General features: G+C 50.9%; 1 protein-coding gene across 5 annotated transcripts in view; it reads left to right on the forward strand.

Moving 5' to 3' along the window:
• The first annotated feature begins 1 nt into the window (after position 1).
• TBC1D16 (TBC1 domain family member 16) overlaps positions 2 to 16,190 on the forward strand; it is a 32,428-nt gene continuing 16,239 nt past the window's right edge. For 2 of the 5 annotated variants that reach the window (XM_074889567.1, XM_074889571.1), the window contains exons 1-3: positions 271 to 409; positions 6,933 to 7,168; positions 8,206 to 8,836. In XM_074889567.1, coding sequence (XP_074745668.1) covers positions 6,991 to 7,168; positions 8,206 to 8,836 — 809 coding nt within the window. In that variant the 5' untranslated portion in view covers positions 271 to 409; positions 6,933 to 6,990. Of the gene's footprint in view, positions 100 to 270; positions 410 to 2,963; positions 3,023 to 6,932; positions 7,169 to 8,205; positions 8,837 to 16,190 lie in introns of those variants that run through there. The other 3 variants (XM_074889572.1, XM_074889568.1, XM_074889569.1) reach the window with 3 other exon arrangements.

A 16,190-nucleotide genomic window follows, 5' to 3' on the forward strand; every position in this document is an offset into this window, starting at 1 on the left:
GGGGCGCTCGGGCCGCACCACCTCAGCCCGCCGGGCCCGGGCCAGGCCCGCGGCGTCCCGGGCTGCCACGGCCGCGCCAGCCCCGGTGCGCGGCAGCAGGTAACGGCGCCGGGGGCCGGGCGGGGCGAGGCGGGGTGTGCTGGGGAGGGGAGGGGGGCTCCTCTTTGCCCTTCCCCCGCGGAGGCGGCCCCGCCTGAGGCGGCTGCCGGGCAGCCCCGGGGCCGGCGGCGGCGGGCGGGGCCGCCGGGCGGGCACACCCCCACCGGGCCGGGCCGGGCGGAGCGGGGCGGCGGCGGCGGCCCCGCGCAGGGCCCGGTGGGGGCGCGGCGGTTCGGAGCCCGCCCGGGGCCGGGCCGGTCCGTCTAACCGCGGGAGCCGCCAGAAGTTTTCCCCGGGCTCGTCTTTACCGGTAAAAGCGCCGGCGCCGCGCGGGGCGTGTCTCGGGGCGGCGGGGGGCGGCGGCGGGGGCTGCCCCAGCCCACCCGGGGCCCGCGGGGCGGCTGCTCGCCACGCGTGTGACTGTCACACGGCTTCGTGCCCGGGGACGAGGCGCCCCGGTATCCTGCCCGGCGCCGTGGCCGTGCATCCATTTTGTTATCCCGCTCTTTGTCTTCCCTTCCAACGCCCCCCCCGCCGCCGCCGCTGCCTTCGGAGCCCCCGAGGCGGCCGGCGGGCAGGGGGCTGGCAGAACGCGAAATAGTTCTTCAACTTTATCTTCTGCTATTTCGGAGTGGCTCCGCACAGCTTGGGGTATTTTAATGATTTCCTTACTTTTGGGGAGGTGGTCTCCTCTCAGATTACCCCAGTATCTACCGCTTCATTTGCCGAGTCCTGCTACCAGCGGAGCCGGGAAGATGGATGGTCGGGATCCTTGGCAATTATTTGCTGTTTGGCCTTCAGGCGCTCCAGGGCAGGGATTACATGTTGATATATTGCTCGCTGTGCTGCTGACACTCGGTAAAATAACTCTGCTTCTTCCTCTCTGAGGTCTGCCCGTCTTTTCCGTTCTCGGACTGGTAGCACATCTTGCGAAGGTATTATGTTCTTAGTTGTCCCTCTGAATAGGAACTAATAAAAATGAAAGATCTTTTAAGAGGAAATAGTAGAAATGTTCAGACCAGGATAGCTCAGGGTAAAGATCTCGGGGTTGCAGCTTCTTTTGTAGGTTTGTAGCCTTAGAGGAGCTCGTTCTTGTTCTGGTGATAACTTGGCTGAGAGCAGAGAAGTCTCTGAAAGCTGCTTCTCTGACCCTGTGTTGGATTTGCTGAATATCTGGGTTTATTCTCTGCGTCTCGCTGTGTGGTTGGTGTAAAGCTGGAGAGCTGGGATGGGGCAGAGCGTTGCTTTCTCTGTCCTGCTGGCAAGAAGGGGCATGGTCCTGCCGGTGGCAGGGTGAAAAGGAGACTATTTCAAAGTGCCAGAGCAGCAGAGACATGTGCTCTGATGTCTGTCATATTAAGAAGAGACTTTGCAATTGGTTCATCAATTCAGCTGTGAAACCAGGTTCCTGGGATTTTTTAGCTGCTGATAGTTAGGGATCTAGTACTGTGGGCGTTATCAGGCCATGGCTGCAGGGCATTGGCAATAAAAAGCTGTAAAAGTGTTACCTGCTGCACAAGCACTGCAGTTAAGTAATATGAAATGGTGTTTAATCTTGGGCTGGAGGGACATATGGCACAAATAATTTCTCAGCACTAAAGCGTGTGTTGTGGTTTGACTTTTAGTGCTGGAGGGGTGGTAAGCTTTTGTTTGCTTTTTTGTGCCTAAGCAGGTGTGGCTGGGAGCAGCAGGCAGGCTCCGATGATAGCATTTCATTTCCCTTTTTATCTCTGAGTCACAAACTTGCAGTATTTAGTCTGCTGTCCCTTTTTTACCTTCTCAGCTGAGATGCATCTGAGTGAAATCTGTTCCACTGAAGTGACTGGAATTGGAGTTGTGCGAGTGTCGGGATTTCAGCCTTCGCTGGTGACTGCTGTTACTTTTCCTTTACTCTGTGCTCTGCGTGCCACTGCTGCACCAGCAGGTCAGGAATGAAAGACTTTTTGGTGACCTACATAATTCTCCCCGTGAAATGGGATGACTTCAGAATGGATCCCTATGGTAAACTTTTTTCCTTGATTTGGCTAGGTCATCTTAAATAGCTCCAGCTAATAGCTAGTAGTTTTGAAAGCTTTTTTTTTTTTTTTTCCCCTAATGTAGAGGTATTACAATACAAAGGGAAGGTCGTTACAAGGGCTCTCATGTATACATAGAGGAGTATAGATCAAGTGAGTGACTAGCTGAGGGTTGCACAGAAAATCCAGTCAGAGGACTGGAAAGAAGCTGCGAGTCCTGACTCTGGGCTCCTGCTCTCCATCTCCGGCCTCTCTCCCTTCCAGCGTGCTCTAACCTGTGCTTGAGCTACCAGAGCTGCAAACCTGGCATTTGCTTTGCCCAAGGGGAGGAGGAGGCAGCAACTGCTGCGGTGTTCGAGACCTCCACAGTGCAGTGACTCTGTACTCCTTAAATATGTAAAACCAAATTCAAGTTATTAAGGAAAAAAAAAAAAAGAAGAAAAAGCTTGTTGCTTTTCTCTTACTTAAGGCGTTTCATGCTTAAATTTGGTGCCGATGTTTGACAGCTCGCGTTTCTCCTCTGTGCCCAGACATGCTGTAGGTCTCATGTTTCACTTCAAGAGCCCTGTAGTTCGGCTTATTTTGCTTGTAAAGCTATTAAACTCCTGCACAGCAAATCTGCCCTTGGAACCACAAGACCCGCTGCCAGGCACAAAGTGCTCAGCAGTGGGACTTGTCAGCTGCAGCCAACCCCAACGCGCAGGCTGTCCTATGCCTCTGTAGGCTAAACTTACTCGTGAGAGAAGCCTTGTTGCCTTGTGTGCCCGCAAACTGCTCCGGAGACCGGCAGTAAGGTGCTGGAGCCTGTGGCAGCCTGGGCAGGAGCCCCGCGTTGCCCTCCTGCGCCAGGATACAGGAATCTTGCGCAACCGGAGGCAGCAACATTTGGTCCAGCAGCGTCTGCCAAGGTGAGGGTGCGATCTGCCAAGCCAAACAGGGTTTTGTTGTTGATGGGTTTGTGAGAAGGGGAAGGGCAGTTCCAAGGGAGGCAAGCAGCCGGTGCTATTTCAGATGCTGCTCGCTGGAACTGGTCAGGCTCTTGTGAAGAGGCTCCTGGGGTGATTTCAGGAGTTGGCTCCCCAGCGCGTTTCTGAGATCTCGTGTAGCTGAGAAGTGCTGGCATTGACTGGGAGAGCAGCCAGGGGCTGTGCGAACAGACTCGGTAGCTGTAGCAGAGATTTTTAGTGGTGACAGTTGATGTGTGGGAGAAGAAAATGTATGTGTGCTTAATAAATATTGGCACTCAGCAAGAGCTTATCAGCTAATTCAGTGCTTCAGCTTCTGGAGGGCTGGGTTGTCTCTGCCACATTGCAAAGAATCCCTTCAGATCAAGGGATAAATAAAAAATTAATATGAAAAATACTTTTTTTTTGAATTGTGCTAATTTAATGCTGACTTAGCTGTAGGACAGTTCCCGCCTGCCGTCCCAAGCTCCCACAAGAGGCAGCAGCAATACCTGCTTCTCCTCATGACCCCGGCCCCATGGACTGTGCGTGCAGCCCTTGTCCTGCACAGAGGAGGGCTGAGAACAGAGCAAACCCTGCAGATTTGGTCTGTTATTTGCTGGTTTGTGTTGTATGAACTGTCTTTTAGGAAGGAGAGGCACGTTCACATGCTGTGTTTCAGAGGCTTTTGGGGTTGTACAAGGGGACTAGATGACCTTCAGAGGTCCAGCCCATCATCTTGTCCGAGCTGGGACCGGCTGCCTATTTCTGCGGCCTGTCTTTGAAACCCCCCAGCAATGGAAATGGCCTCTTCAGGTTGCCCCGTTCTGGGACACCCTTATCCCTGCTATCAGAATGGCTAAATTAGATATTCCTTGCCACGGATTAGTACTTCTCCTGTCCTCCAGAGACAGCTCTTCCTTTTTTTGGCAGTGACAGTTCCTGTGTATGAAGACTTTTGATACATTTTCCTTTCTTTAATCTTCCCTTAACAATCTCTTCCCATGCCCCAGATCACTCTTGTCACTCTCCCTGAAACTGTCCAGTGACTTGCATCTGATTTTCTTTAAGGCTGCAACCAAAGCGACACAGAATTCCCTGCCCTGTGGCGACAGTGGAAGGATTCATTTGAGTCCCAGTATGTTTGGCTGCTTGTTTGCAGCATTGTAGTGGTCTCTGATTCCTGATGCATAGCTCTTCTGCAAGACAAACACACCAGACTAAATTTCTGTGCTGGCAGGACACCATATTCTTCACCTCCTGTCTTTTGGGGGGTTTTTTGTTTCCTTTTCCCAGCCTGCATGTGCGTACCTGCAGCGCTGTCCACCTGCACGTCAAGGCAGTGCTGAAGCAACAGGTGTTCTGCAGGATCAAAGCGATAATTTCCCTTAAAATTCCTCCTGCTTTCCAGGCAGCAGCTTTTGATCTTTTACCTGTTGCTTTGTTCTTTCTTTGTTAGGTAAAAGCTAATTAAATGTTGCCTGTGTTGGCAGAGAAGTCGTGCCCCTCTGCCTGCATTCCTGAGAGCCCCTGGAGAGCTGCAGTGGGATGTCGCACAAGCTCTTGTTTCGTTCGTGCATCTCCATCTGCTGTCCGTGGTAGGAAATGCTCGCTGGTGGTTTCTGAGGAGGCATTCCCTGGTCAACAGCCGCAGCCACCTGACACCACCTTCCCCCTTTGCCTGTGCAGATTTTGCGCTTTTAGAGTTCTGATGGAATAGCTGACCTAGCTGAAGGTCTGGATGTCCAGGCTGGTTTCAGTCTCGATGGCAACGGGGCAGAGCTGGGCGGACTGTGCTGCCCACAAAATGTTGTGGTGACAGATGACCCTCTTCGGATGTGCTGGAGGCTCCGGGCCTCTGATGCCATACAGGTTGCTCCACATCGCTGCTTCAGACTCCCTCAACACTGTGTTGAAACGGCGTGTTGTAACTTGGTGGTGGGAAGGAGGAATTGCAGAAGAGGTTACTGTCTGTATTCTTGCAGGGTGCAAGGAGAGGAAAGGTCACTTGCTTTTTAAATGTGGTTGAGGCAAATGACTTTCTCTAAGACGTAACCCAGAGCTGGAAACAGTACTGTGTTTTTTGGCAATCTGGACAAGAATGACCATATGGCTCCGCTGGGGTTTGGTTTTGGGGGCTGAGACACGAAGATACCTGTTGTGTTTGGTGCTAGAAGGAGACAAGAGTGTGAAGGACTTGCAAAGTAATTGTCATACCCTAAACACTTGCTGGGCACAGTGCATAGCAGGGTTGAGGCTTCTCCGTCAAGTTCCAGCCAAGACTGAAATACAGAAACTGCTTATGCTGTGATTCAAGCTGACAAATGTAGAGATTGCCGGTTAAACCAATAGTTTGTCCTTTAATGAAAGCTCTGTCAACTGCTTGGCAGTCTCATTTGCAATCTTCTGTATGTACAAATCTGTCAGAATCAGGACAGCTATTTTCCTTCCCTGCAGGTTTCGCTCTGCTCTTTGAGAGACGCTGGTTTCTGTTTGTCCTTTCTGCCTTCTCGCTTCCTTGTCTGTCTGGAGACACCATTCGAGCCATGTTTAGAGAAATCGGAGCTATTCAGTGTTTAATGACACTTGCTTTAGGCCCCTGAAGGTTTCCTGCATGCAGTGCCCCTGGTAGTACAAGTCAGGGCCTGTCTGCTTTTCTTTTCATTTCTGGCTGCCCTGTTGCACGCTCACAGGCCGTGGAGTGGGACCTGCCACGAGGAACACACCGAGCTGACCTCTCCACGTGCTGCCCCCAGACCCGGCACCGTGGCGATGTGTGGTGTGTGCTCGGTCGGACTGGCCTCTTTGCGAGCAAGCCAGACCATGTAAACACGAAGGAACAAACGTCGGTGTTTCCTCTCCTCATGTACTTTTGGCAGAACAGAAGCTGCCGTGCCTCGGACGCTCTGTTTCCCAGCCAGGGCCAGCAGCGGAGGGAGCCTGCTCCGCGTTGAGCTGTGTTGGGCTGGCCGTGGGATTGCTTTGTGCAAGACCCACCTGCTGTTTCAACACATCGAGTCTTCTTCCTGACCCGTCTGCTGAATAGTCTGTAGCTTGGGTGACCCCCCTGGATTCAGCGTAGAGCTCCCCATCAGCAGCCCCGATGAGGAGCACGTCTCATGGGAGTCGAGAGCTTACTCAGTGCTGAGCTGGGGATCGTCCTCCACCGTTAGCTGGAGTTGCCTATTGAGAGGTGAAGTGGTTGCCCTGTGTTGCTGTGCCACCACCAGAGTCTGCCCGCTCTGTTGAACTGGGGTCTCTTGCCACTCCTCCCTGAAAAGGCTCTATTTAACCATCACTGCTCAAAACCCAACGCAAAACAAAACCCCAACCGAAAAACCTCAAGTGCACAGCAGGATTATGCCAACAATTGATAAACACAAGACAAACTTGTTTTGATTAATGTTTTTTTTGATGGTTACTGTAGATGAAGCAGCAGCCCCTTGTGTAATGTCATAGTCTCAGCAGTTTTTCTGGGCTGAAGGAGTCCTCCAGGGTCTGCTCTGACTCCCTGACATCCCCAGGACAGTGACACATTGGGCAGCTCTGCATCTCTGGGCTGTTCCCTGAATGGACAATTTTCAGTGACAAGCATTACTCTTCTGTTTCCTCCCCACAGCAACTATTAAAATATGGGGGGTTTGCTGCCTTCGTATTTCTTTGTTGCAGAGAAAAACATCCTGGGATTCTGTAGGTCAGCATCTTTAAAACGTAGAGGTGATGTCACAGATCCAGAGCGTTTGAAGGCCCTTGCTTGAGTTGTAGGACTGATGCGGCAGTTGATGGGAGACCTCTTCCTTCTCAGATGGTGGTAGACACGTGCTGTGCTGTCGTTATGTTTGTTCTAACACTATTCTTTCCACCTTCTTGGCAGATCTTCTGAATTTGGCTCCTGATTAAAGCTGACAGATAATGGAAACATTTCCTTGGCGATGTCTCTGGGGCGACTCCTCCGACGTGCCTCTTCAAAAGCTTCCGACCTCCTGACCTTGAACCCTGGTGCTGGCAGCAGCTCATCTTCCGTACTTGATGGGGAGATTATCTACTCCAAGAACAATGTCTGTGTCCACCCACCTGAGCTGCTACAAGGCATCGGGGAGCATCATCCAGGTGATAGGCCGTTGCAGACACTGCTCATTCACTCTTTTTCTCTCTCCTGGGGTGTGTGTTTGTATCAAATTCAACATCTTGGGCTCTAAAGAAAGAAGAGGTGCCAGTGGGGGACAGGGCAAGGCAGTCTTATGCAAGACTAAGGAAAGCCATCCACGAGCTGATCCATCAGCTCTTCTTTTAGTAGGAAAATGGATGATATTTCTCCTTTCTCTTCTGGTCTAGTGTGGATTTACCTGTTCTAGTAAGTCCTTTTGTATTGCCAGAAGATGGACAGCTGTCATTTAAGTAGCTTCTGTTGCTCTTTCAAATACGTGTATTGTTCAGGAAAGCCAAGTATTATCTTGTAACTGGCATTGCTAGAGTGGCCTCAACAACCATTGGTAAAGGAAAAAAAGAAAACCTGATTGTGGCTGCGTGCACTGGAGTAAATGAAGATAAATACTGCCCTGTGCCTTTATTCTCATCTGGTACTGCGCTCTTTCATGTTTTCATCAAAGAGAGCCGTGGCTACTGGCTTAGCTTCACAAAACTAATTATTCTGTGAACATTGACCCACGCTTCCCTTTTTCTGTGTGTGACTCTCTCTATTGGCTTTCCATGAAAGTTGTAGCACTTTAGCTACAGTAAGGTAAATATTCTTGAGAAAGAAATGTTTAGCTGGCACTTGAAATTGTTTAACTAACAAACAGTAGAAGTTTTTCATGTGGCAACATATTTCAGAATTTACTCTTGATTAGTAATCCATCCAGGAAGTTGAAGTATTTGCATGTCATTTCTATGTCCACTTAGGCCGGAGGGAATTTAGACTATTCAAAAGCCATATGCAGGCTTGAAATTATTTGTAAATACTGACTAATGCTGAGCACTCCACGATTCATTTGGCAGAATTCTCTCCTGGTGAATAAAAGGGTTTGTTTTGCCCATGTGTAATGGTGGTGAAGTGGGGGGAGATGGGGATGGCCAGATTTCAGGCTTATGCAGTTTCCTAAGAATAAAGCTGTGTCATAACTGATGGCTCCTCTGCTCTCTCGAAGGTTATTTGTGCTTGTACATGGAGAAAGACGAGCTCCTCGGAACCACGCTTATCCTTGCCTGGGTGCCAAACTCCCGCATTCAGAGGCAGGATGAGGAAGCCCTGCGCTATATCACTCCTGAGAGCTCCCCTGTCCGTAAAGCTCCCCGCAAACGCGGCCGCCACACTCAGGGTTTCAGCACTGTCCGTCAGGCTTCCCCCACCGAGCAGGGAGGGGCAGGGCTCCTGCAAGGAGAAGACATCTTGACTGTGTCACAGCTTGTGAAAGATGTGGCTTCCATCAGCTCCCCCTCTTCGGAAGGGGAGAAGCTCTCCCAGTGCTGCCCCGCGGCAGAGGGGACCCGCCGCTCCCCCCAGCCTGCCCGCAGCGACTCAGGAATCCTCTCGACAATCAGCTCTCAGGAGGAGCAGAACAGGTCGGAGCTGTCGGCGGAGGGGCCGGAGGAAGGTCTGGACTGCAGGCCAGAGCCGGGGGAGGACGAGGGCTCCTTGGAGCTGTCTGCCGATGACGTGAGCAGGGACAGTACTTTTGACTCTGATTCTGATGCCTTCTCTTCCCCCTTCTGCCTCTCTCCCATTAGTGAAGCCCTCGGGAAAAGCAGCAGTTCTGTGTTTCTGGATAACGAAAGCAGGTGAGTGTATCCTTTTCTCCAGTTTCTGGGTGAATAGCTGTGGTGCTGGTTGCCGAGCTTGGAGATGCTGAAGGAACTTGAGAAGCTTCACAGTGCGTTGAGCTGAACATCCTGTCTTGCTTCAGACACCTGTATAATTTACAGGACATTATTTGTCGGCCAGTCCTGCTTCTGCTCAGTGAACCCTGGCCCCGAACGTTCAGGCCTGTGTATGTACAGTCTTTCAGGTGAACTGAAAGCAGCATTACTAAGTTCAAAAGGTTCCTTGTTGGTCTAATTGGCTCTGCTGAGGAGATGTGCTAGTCACTTCTTGTGGCAGCCACATCAAAGTGTCTCTCTGACTTCCTCTGAGCTGTGGGTGCCTCTGCAAGGCACCGTGTTGACATGAAGTCTGCATGTATGAGCTTGTTTTGCCGCTGTTCGGAGCGTGGTCCCACTTAAGACATATAAATATTAATTCTTGCATGTCTAACCTGGATATTTTAGTCAGGGCTGATATATCTAAGTGTCAGTGCTTCTCAGTGGCGTCTGCAGTAAACTCTGCACAGGGGAAAGAGGGCACCTTGGCAGAGGACTACTGAGAGCAGGGTACCTATATGCCTCACTGTGTTGATGCACAACGTTTCTGCCTTCCTGCTCTGTGTGGTGTCATCTCCACCTCGGGGAGGATGGGTGTGCTGCGCTCATGGGGCACCGTGGGGCTGATTTTAAGGGTATACCTCACCTTTGAAACCACCTGAAATTAGGAAAAACGAGTTCTGCTTTGTGCGTGTCAGCGATGTACAGACTACATTAAGTCTTGACGTTTGATGAGATTTTGCCTCTTTGTTTTATGGGCTGATCTCAAGCCCAGAGATGCCAGTAAGAACAAGGTTTGTGAAGGAAGTATTCTAATTGATTCAACTCTCTCTGGATGTTTTAAAACGCTTCGGTGTGGTGATCTCAGACTTTGTATCAGCTTTGTATTTGATATGTGTCCTAGCAGTATGCTCTAATTAACTGTGAGCCCACAGGGTTTTCTGGGCATGAGCTCTGTGGCACTGGTTTGAGCAGAGCCTTGGCCCAGCCCAGCCCAGCCCAGCCCAGCCCAGCCCAGCCCAGCCCAGCCCAGCCCAGCTCAGCCCAGCTCTCCTCTGGCTGCAGAGCAGCTGCAGGGTGCCCAGGATGGCCTTTGGTTTCCAAATTGTGTTGAACGACCTCAGTTTGACAGTGACCTTTTTAGCTCTCTAGATATGATGCCTGACAGTCTTTTGGGACAAGTATTCGTAGGAATATAGAAGACTGGAAACTACAGAAATGTCACAAAACACACCTTGAAAAAATTTTACAGAGAGATCTTTGAATGATTAAATTTCGTGCCTGATAACTGCCTTGATTTTGTTGGTTCTTAGGCTTTTTGTCCCACTCAGATTGTGTTCTAGCACTGGGCTACTGCTTGGGGGTTGAAACTTTTAGTTGCATACACTTTCAGAGAATGTTGTGTTTGCTTAGAAATGTCTCAGCCTTGACTTAAGAAACAGAAAACCCCCAAATCCACTGCAACCAAAGCCTCTGTTTCTTTAAGGTGTGTAAAGCTGTTTTTCCTTCTGTTTGAGCTGTCCCTGTTACTCTGAAAAAAGTGAAGTTTTGGAGGTTTGGGGGTTTTTTTAAAGCATTTTTTTGTAAATAAAATACAATTAAAATGCTACTGTGAACATTTCTGAGTTCTGACATTAGGATTCCTAAGGGACAAACATTCCTGGCTTTCAGCATGTGTGTGGGGAAGCTGTGGCGCAGGTCACCCACACCCCCTGAGCAAGGGCTCGTCATCCCCGCTTCAGTGCTTAGAGGCGAGGGACACGTTCAGAGTAACGTCCAAGCTGCTGAAAACCAGGAGATCGAGCTCATCCTGGGGAAATCCCCGTCCTTGGCCGTGGCCACAAGGCCGTGTGCTGCCCAAGGCGTGGGGCAGCCTCGGAGAGCTCCTGCGTGGGGTGAGGACCTGGTGCAGGTGGGAGCTGGCGCCGCGTTCGGGGGCACGGCAGGCGGGTACGGGGCGTTGTGCTTTAACTGTTGGTCAGTGCTCACACTCTGAGCGCTGATAGCGTCAGGGAAGGAAGGAAATACAGTTTACTGCATCTTCACTGCCTTGCCCGTGAATTCACGCAGCATTTCCCTGTTGTTCCGCAGCCCGGCTCTGGCGAGCCCTCTGCCGGCTATCCCCGCATGCTGCCCAAGCCCTGACAGCTCCAGCTACTCCGCGAGCACACCGCTCCTCTCCTGGTAGAATTTTCTTTTCTTTTCTTTTTTTTTTTTTCTTTTAACTCCTCTGGCACCAGTCTGGAAGCCTCGTACCACATATGCGGCACTTATAATTTGCAGCAGAGTAATAAAACAGACCTTTCATTGTTTGGGACTTCAGACTTGAAAGGCTTTTGTCCAGTGTGTCCATTTTTTATGCCCATTTCTTCTTCCCCGTAGAGCCCCCTTGCATGATATCTGCAAGATCTTACAAACTGGTTTGAGTCAGAGACTTTGCAAAAGTCTTGTCAAAAAGCATTCTCTTATTTCCTGCGTTCATCCCAGTGTTTCAAGGCGCGGGGGATGTGTTTCAGAAGTCACTACAAGCATGAGAACAGCTTCCTTGTTTCTTAAGGGTTTGTTTTTTTTTTTTCCTGCTGGCTGCTTCCCATCTGAGACAGAATTGGAGTGCGAACAAAGTTTGTGCTGCTGGCAGATTGTTTCAACTCTTTTCCCTCCCTACCCCCCGGTCACCACCTCCTCCCTGCAAAGAGGAACGAATGTTTCTGGTTATTTCCCTCTGCACTGGGGAGTTGTTGTAAAGAGAGCTCTGCTTTTCCCCATGATTGTTTCAGAAGCTGAAGCACAATGCGTTGCATGGGTGTTTCAGTCCAGCCGTCTTTCTGTCCGTGCCATTAGATATCATCAGATATGGAAAAATGTGACATTGTGGAAGAATTAGGATGTACATGTAGACTTGGATCAGATGAGATCAGGGGCTCACCAAAATATCCGTGTGACCAGGAGTCACCAGTCCCGTGTGCCGCTTGGAGCATCCTCCGAGGAGGTGGCCTGGCCTCCGGGGTAGGAGGGAGCCACCAATGCGCACGGCGGCGGGCAGAGCAGGGCGGGGAGGAGGGAGGGAGGTAGGCTTGGAAGCCTTCGAGTTGCACAACAAGTCAGTCATTTCAAGTCAACAACTCGCCTTGTAGAACATAAGGAAATAAAAACGTATCCATTGTTTTTTGTTGGGTTTTTTTTTCCCTCTTTGCTTCTCAGTTTGACAGGCTGCCAGGGATCCCACGCAGTGATTGATGCTTTCCTCCCATTTACACAATTCCTCAGGCTAGGCGCTATGGGAGTGTCCCAGCACCAGCGTACACATTCTTGCTTCTCTTCTTAGACGAGCCTGGCACTTCTGCGCCGTGCGCTCATCTCTCGTGGAAAGGTGGCTTTGCTCTCTTGGCTTTTGTGCCCTTGTGAACGTGGTGGCCCCTTTCTGCTCGTAGTACGTGGTTCCTACAGGGGGGTAGCTAATGTGGGAAGTGCCTGTATTGATAGCGGCTCTGTCACTGACTGTATTTCTGTAGAAAGGAGGGATACTGGAAATAAAATCCTTGCATTTTGTTCCTTTTCTTCCCTGTCACCGGTGTTTGCTGTCTGTCAGGAGACATTTGCCTTGTGGTCTGAAGGGCACTAATTCAGGACGACTGTACTCTATACCCAGCTTTGGCTTCTTGCCGCCCTGCTAAATTACTCAGCTTCCATTTTCCCCATCAGTAAAGTGAAACTAAAAGCCTTTTGTTACATCCTGGCAACCAAATAGCATCTGACACCTATAGAATGTCTTTCAACTGATGCTCCTGGAGTTATTTTAACTGGCCGTGACATCAGATCTATACCAATCGGTTGTGGAAGCACTTAGTGCTCTGTAAGTGGTGTTTGGTTTGGGTTTTCTTTCGTGCCGTGCCAGAGTGATCCCTGGTTAACAGGAGCTTTCCTTAGCAATGGGTGGTAGGGCTGCTAAAGGCTTTTCACTTCGGTAATAAACTGCAGTTGCTGTTACCGTATAAAAATGCTGAAGAGGACAAATAAATGCTGGCACTGGTTCCTTCGCTAACTTCAGGCTGGGATTTCAGTCGATACAGTCAGCGTTTGGACCGAGAAGCCTCGGCGGTGGAATCGTCTGCGTGGAGTTTGGGGCAACGCCTGGCCAGAGGCTGGAGCTCTGCGAGCGGTCCTGCGGGTGGTGGACCAGGCGCCAGCTCACGCTTCCACAGCACTTGCTTTAGAGGACAAGCAGAAGCGACGTGACCGATGTGGTCGTGGGTATCAATGCAAGAAGGAGACGCCTTTCATAAGGTGATAATTTTAGCAGCCAGTAATAAAAATAATGACACATTTTCATAATGGTGCTAAGCGATGGTATAGTTCTCATGTTCTTCAGCAGACGTGAATTCACCTAACAGAACTATTACAGACGGCCCAGGCAGAGCACACAACACAAGGAAAAACCCCTTTGGCGTCGTAGTTGATGCAATTTTTACAGATGTGTTGCACATCCTGTTGTTAAGCCTCTTCCCAGGGAGCTAATCAGTAAATTACCTTCTCACGGGGGAGCGGAGGTGCAGCCCTACGGAGGGTGGCAGCAGCTGCAGGAGCGGGTGGTAACAGAGCCTACGGTGTTGCATCATGTTGTTTTGGCAGCTCACCTGAAAGGCTGGGTGCTGCTCAGACCCTGCAGAATAAACAGGAGGCAAAATTATAGGGGAAATGAGCTGAAATTAGCGTGAACTGGCAGGAGCTCTGGAGTCATCAAGAGGTTGGGAATTCGTTGCTGTTGTAACAGAAGTGATTATATTCTCAGAACCAGGGGAACTGGTCACAGACTTCAAAATCTCCTGTAACTTCTAGCAGCACCCCGTGACATGCTGTCTTACTTCTGGTGATTTCAGCCCTGGGGATGAGGGCACGGGGTCCCTCACTGCTGCTGCCTCGGGGCTCCAGTTCCCCAGTTTGCCTGAACTAGTGCCATTTATGATGTAAGACACCGAAGCACCTAATTCCATTTGTACCCAGAAACATCCCCAAATCCTTCATTCGTCACAGGGATGATCCTTTTTCCCTTCTCCTTGAGGGCACTCCAAGGCAGTACTTTTGGGTGGTCTGCCTGGAGCTGGGCGCTGGGAAGAGGAGCTGGCCTTCGCCGTTGCCGTCGGCGGTGCTGTGTAATCAGTTAAAGTTGTTACCGGCTGCAGAGCTGGGAAGGTTGGACAGATCCAAGAGATTGCGGAGGCATACGGCTCTATCTTGCTTTATATAAATATTTGAACAGCAAGAACATTAATTATAGCAGGTTTGTTTTTTCCCTCCGTTGGTTCGCTGCCAGATTTCTGTGGAAAGGAAAAAAAATAGTGACAGCTAACTTGAGATCAGGAATTGTAGCTAGCGGGATCGCGAAGCTCTTTCTTCGGGATTTCGGAGGAGGAACAGCCAGCGAGGGGAGCAGGTGCTGCCGCAGGGGATCCCGCGGCCACGCCACCGGCAGCGATGGAGGAACGGAGAGGAACCGCTTTGGGCCTCCCCCCCCCCCCGGGTTTTTGGGGCTCCAGGCGCTGTTCGGGGAAGCGCTGAACTCCCACTTCGGACTCGGAAAGGGCCGGCGGGGCCGGGGCCGTGGCCGTGGCCGTGGCCGTGGCCGTGGCCGTGGCCGTGGCCGTGGCTGGGCGCGGGGCCGGGCGGGGGGCGCGGCGCGGCCGCCAGGGGGCGGGCTCCGCTCAGCGGCGCGGCCGCGCGCTCCCCGGTGCCGGTGGCCGCCCCCCCCACCGGTACCCCCGGACCCCGCTGGGCACCCCCGGCCCAGCCGCCCCGTGCCCTCTGGCGAAGCGGAGGGTCCGGCCGCTTCCCGCCCCCTCGGCAGAGCCGCCCGAGGGAGCGCTGGGCCCACCCTGCACCCAGGCTGAGGCCCGGCAGCTCCGCTCCGCTGTTCCTCGCTCGTGGAATTACCCTGGAGCGGAATGATGGACAGAAAATGACAGCGTGGGCTTGTCCCAGGGGAACAGGAGGATTTCGAAGGGAGCAGGGGGCTCCTTCCCGAGCGGGCAGCGGGGCGAGGGGAAGGCTGGGCTGCAGGCCAGCCTCGCTGGAGAGCAGGAGATCTTGCAGGAGCGGAGTAAAACACAACCGGGGCTGTTTTCTCCGGGAGGCATTGCAATAAAGTGCCTTTTCCCAGGATATTCTTGCATTTCTTCTGTTCCTTATTTATACGATCGGAACGCCCAGAAATCCTAATTGAGAGCGGAGATAAATGCTGCTGGCAGGTATCCATAGCTTTGTGAGGGAAGAATTGCGCTAACTGGATCAAAATAAAGAGCATGTCCCCTCTAAGAAGTACAACAGTATATGCAAATAAATCTGCATAGCCTCTGTCGTCTTGGCTTGGTCCTCGCAATTATAACAGCATTAAGCATTTACAATAACTCTGAAACATGCTTTTAGTCAGCTCTCCTTTTTCCTCTCCCTTTTCTGCTACTCGAAGAAAGCTCTCCCCTTGGGAAATCCGCATTGTATTGTAGAAACAGTGAAATTCTCTCTGGGTGGTGCTGGCTCTGCTAATACTGGGTCAGCAGCAGTGCGGAGTCCGGGGAGTTGGTTAACTTTGTCTGTCAGTAAAAAGTCCCCCTGAAATTCCCAGTTCATTGCTTAGAGCCAAGAATACAAGAACAAAGGTAATCTTCAGGGCTTTCAAGGGACCGGGGTTTTGAAGGCTTGATTGTAATTAGCATAATTAGTGTAGAATTTTATTTTTGCATGGATAGAACTGAAAGAAAAAAAGCAAAGTAATCCATTGATTTTAAATATAAAATAAACACTGGTAAGAAAGGTCCCCTTTTCCAGTCTGGAATAGGCTGAAAAGCAAACATTCTTTTTCGGGCTTTGCTGAGAAATCACTTTTTCCATCTAAGGAATTTTTTTTTTAAGTGTTGCATTTCGATTGATTTATTAATGAGCTAAAGCCGAGGCATGAGGTGCCCCTTCGCTGTATGGATTGTAAAAATCTGCCATTCAGCTTTTGGAATATTTTCTTTCCTTAAGATGAGGGTAACATTTGCATCATTGAGCAGCGTAGGCTCGGCTCTAAATGATTTGTTGTGTTTGGCTTCTTGGGAGCTGTGTGTATTTTATTCATAAGCATCAAACTGCTAATTCTGCCCCCGCTACCTCACTGCAACAAGAAGTCACAGAGAAAAACCTTGCTTGGGTTTTACCTCAGTAGCCTACACCTGCCTGGGAGTCTCATCTGCGAAAAACAGATTGCTTGTCTTTTAACTGAAGGTAGATGTGTGTCACGTTC

The sequence above is a fragment of the Strix uralensis genome, chromosome 19 (assembly GCF_047716275.1).
Source record: "Strix uralensis isolate ZFMK-TIS-50842 chromosome 19, bStrUra1, whole genome shotgun sequence".
NCBI classification, from domain to species: Eukaryota; Metazoa; Chordata; class Aves; order Strigiformes; family Strigidae; genus Strix; species Strix uralensis.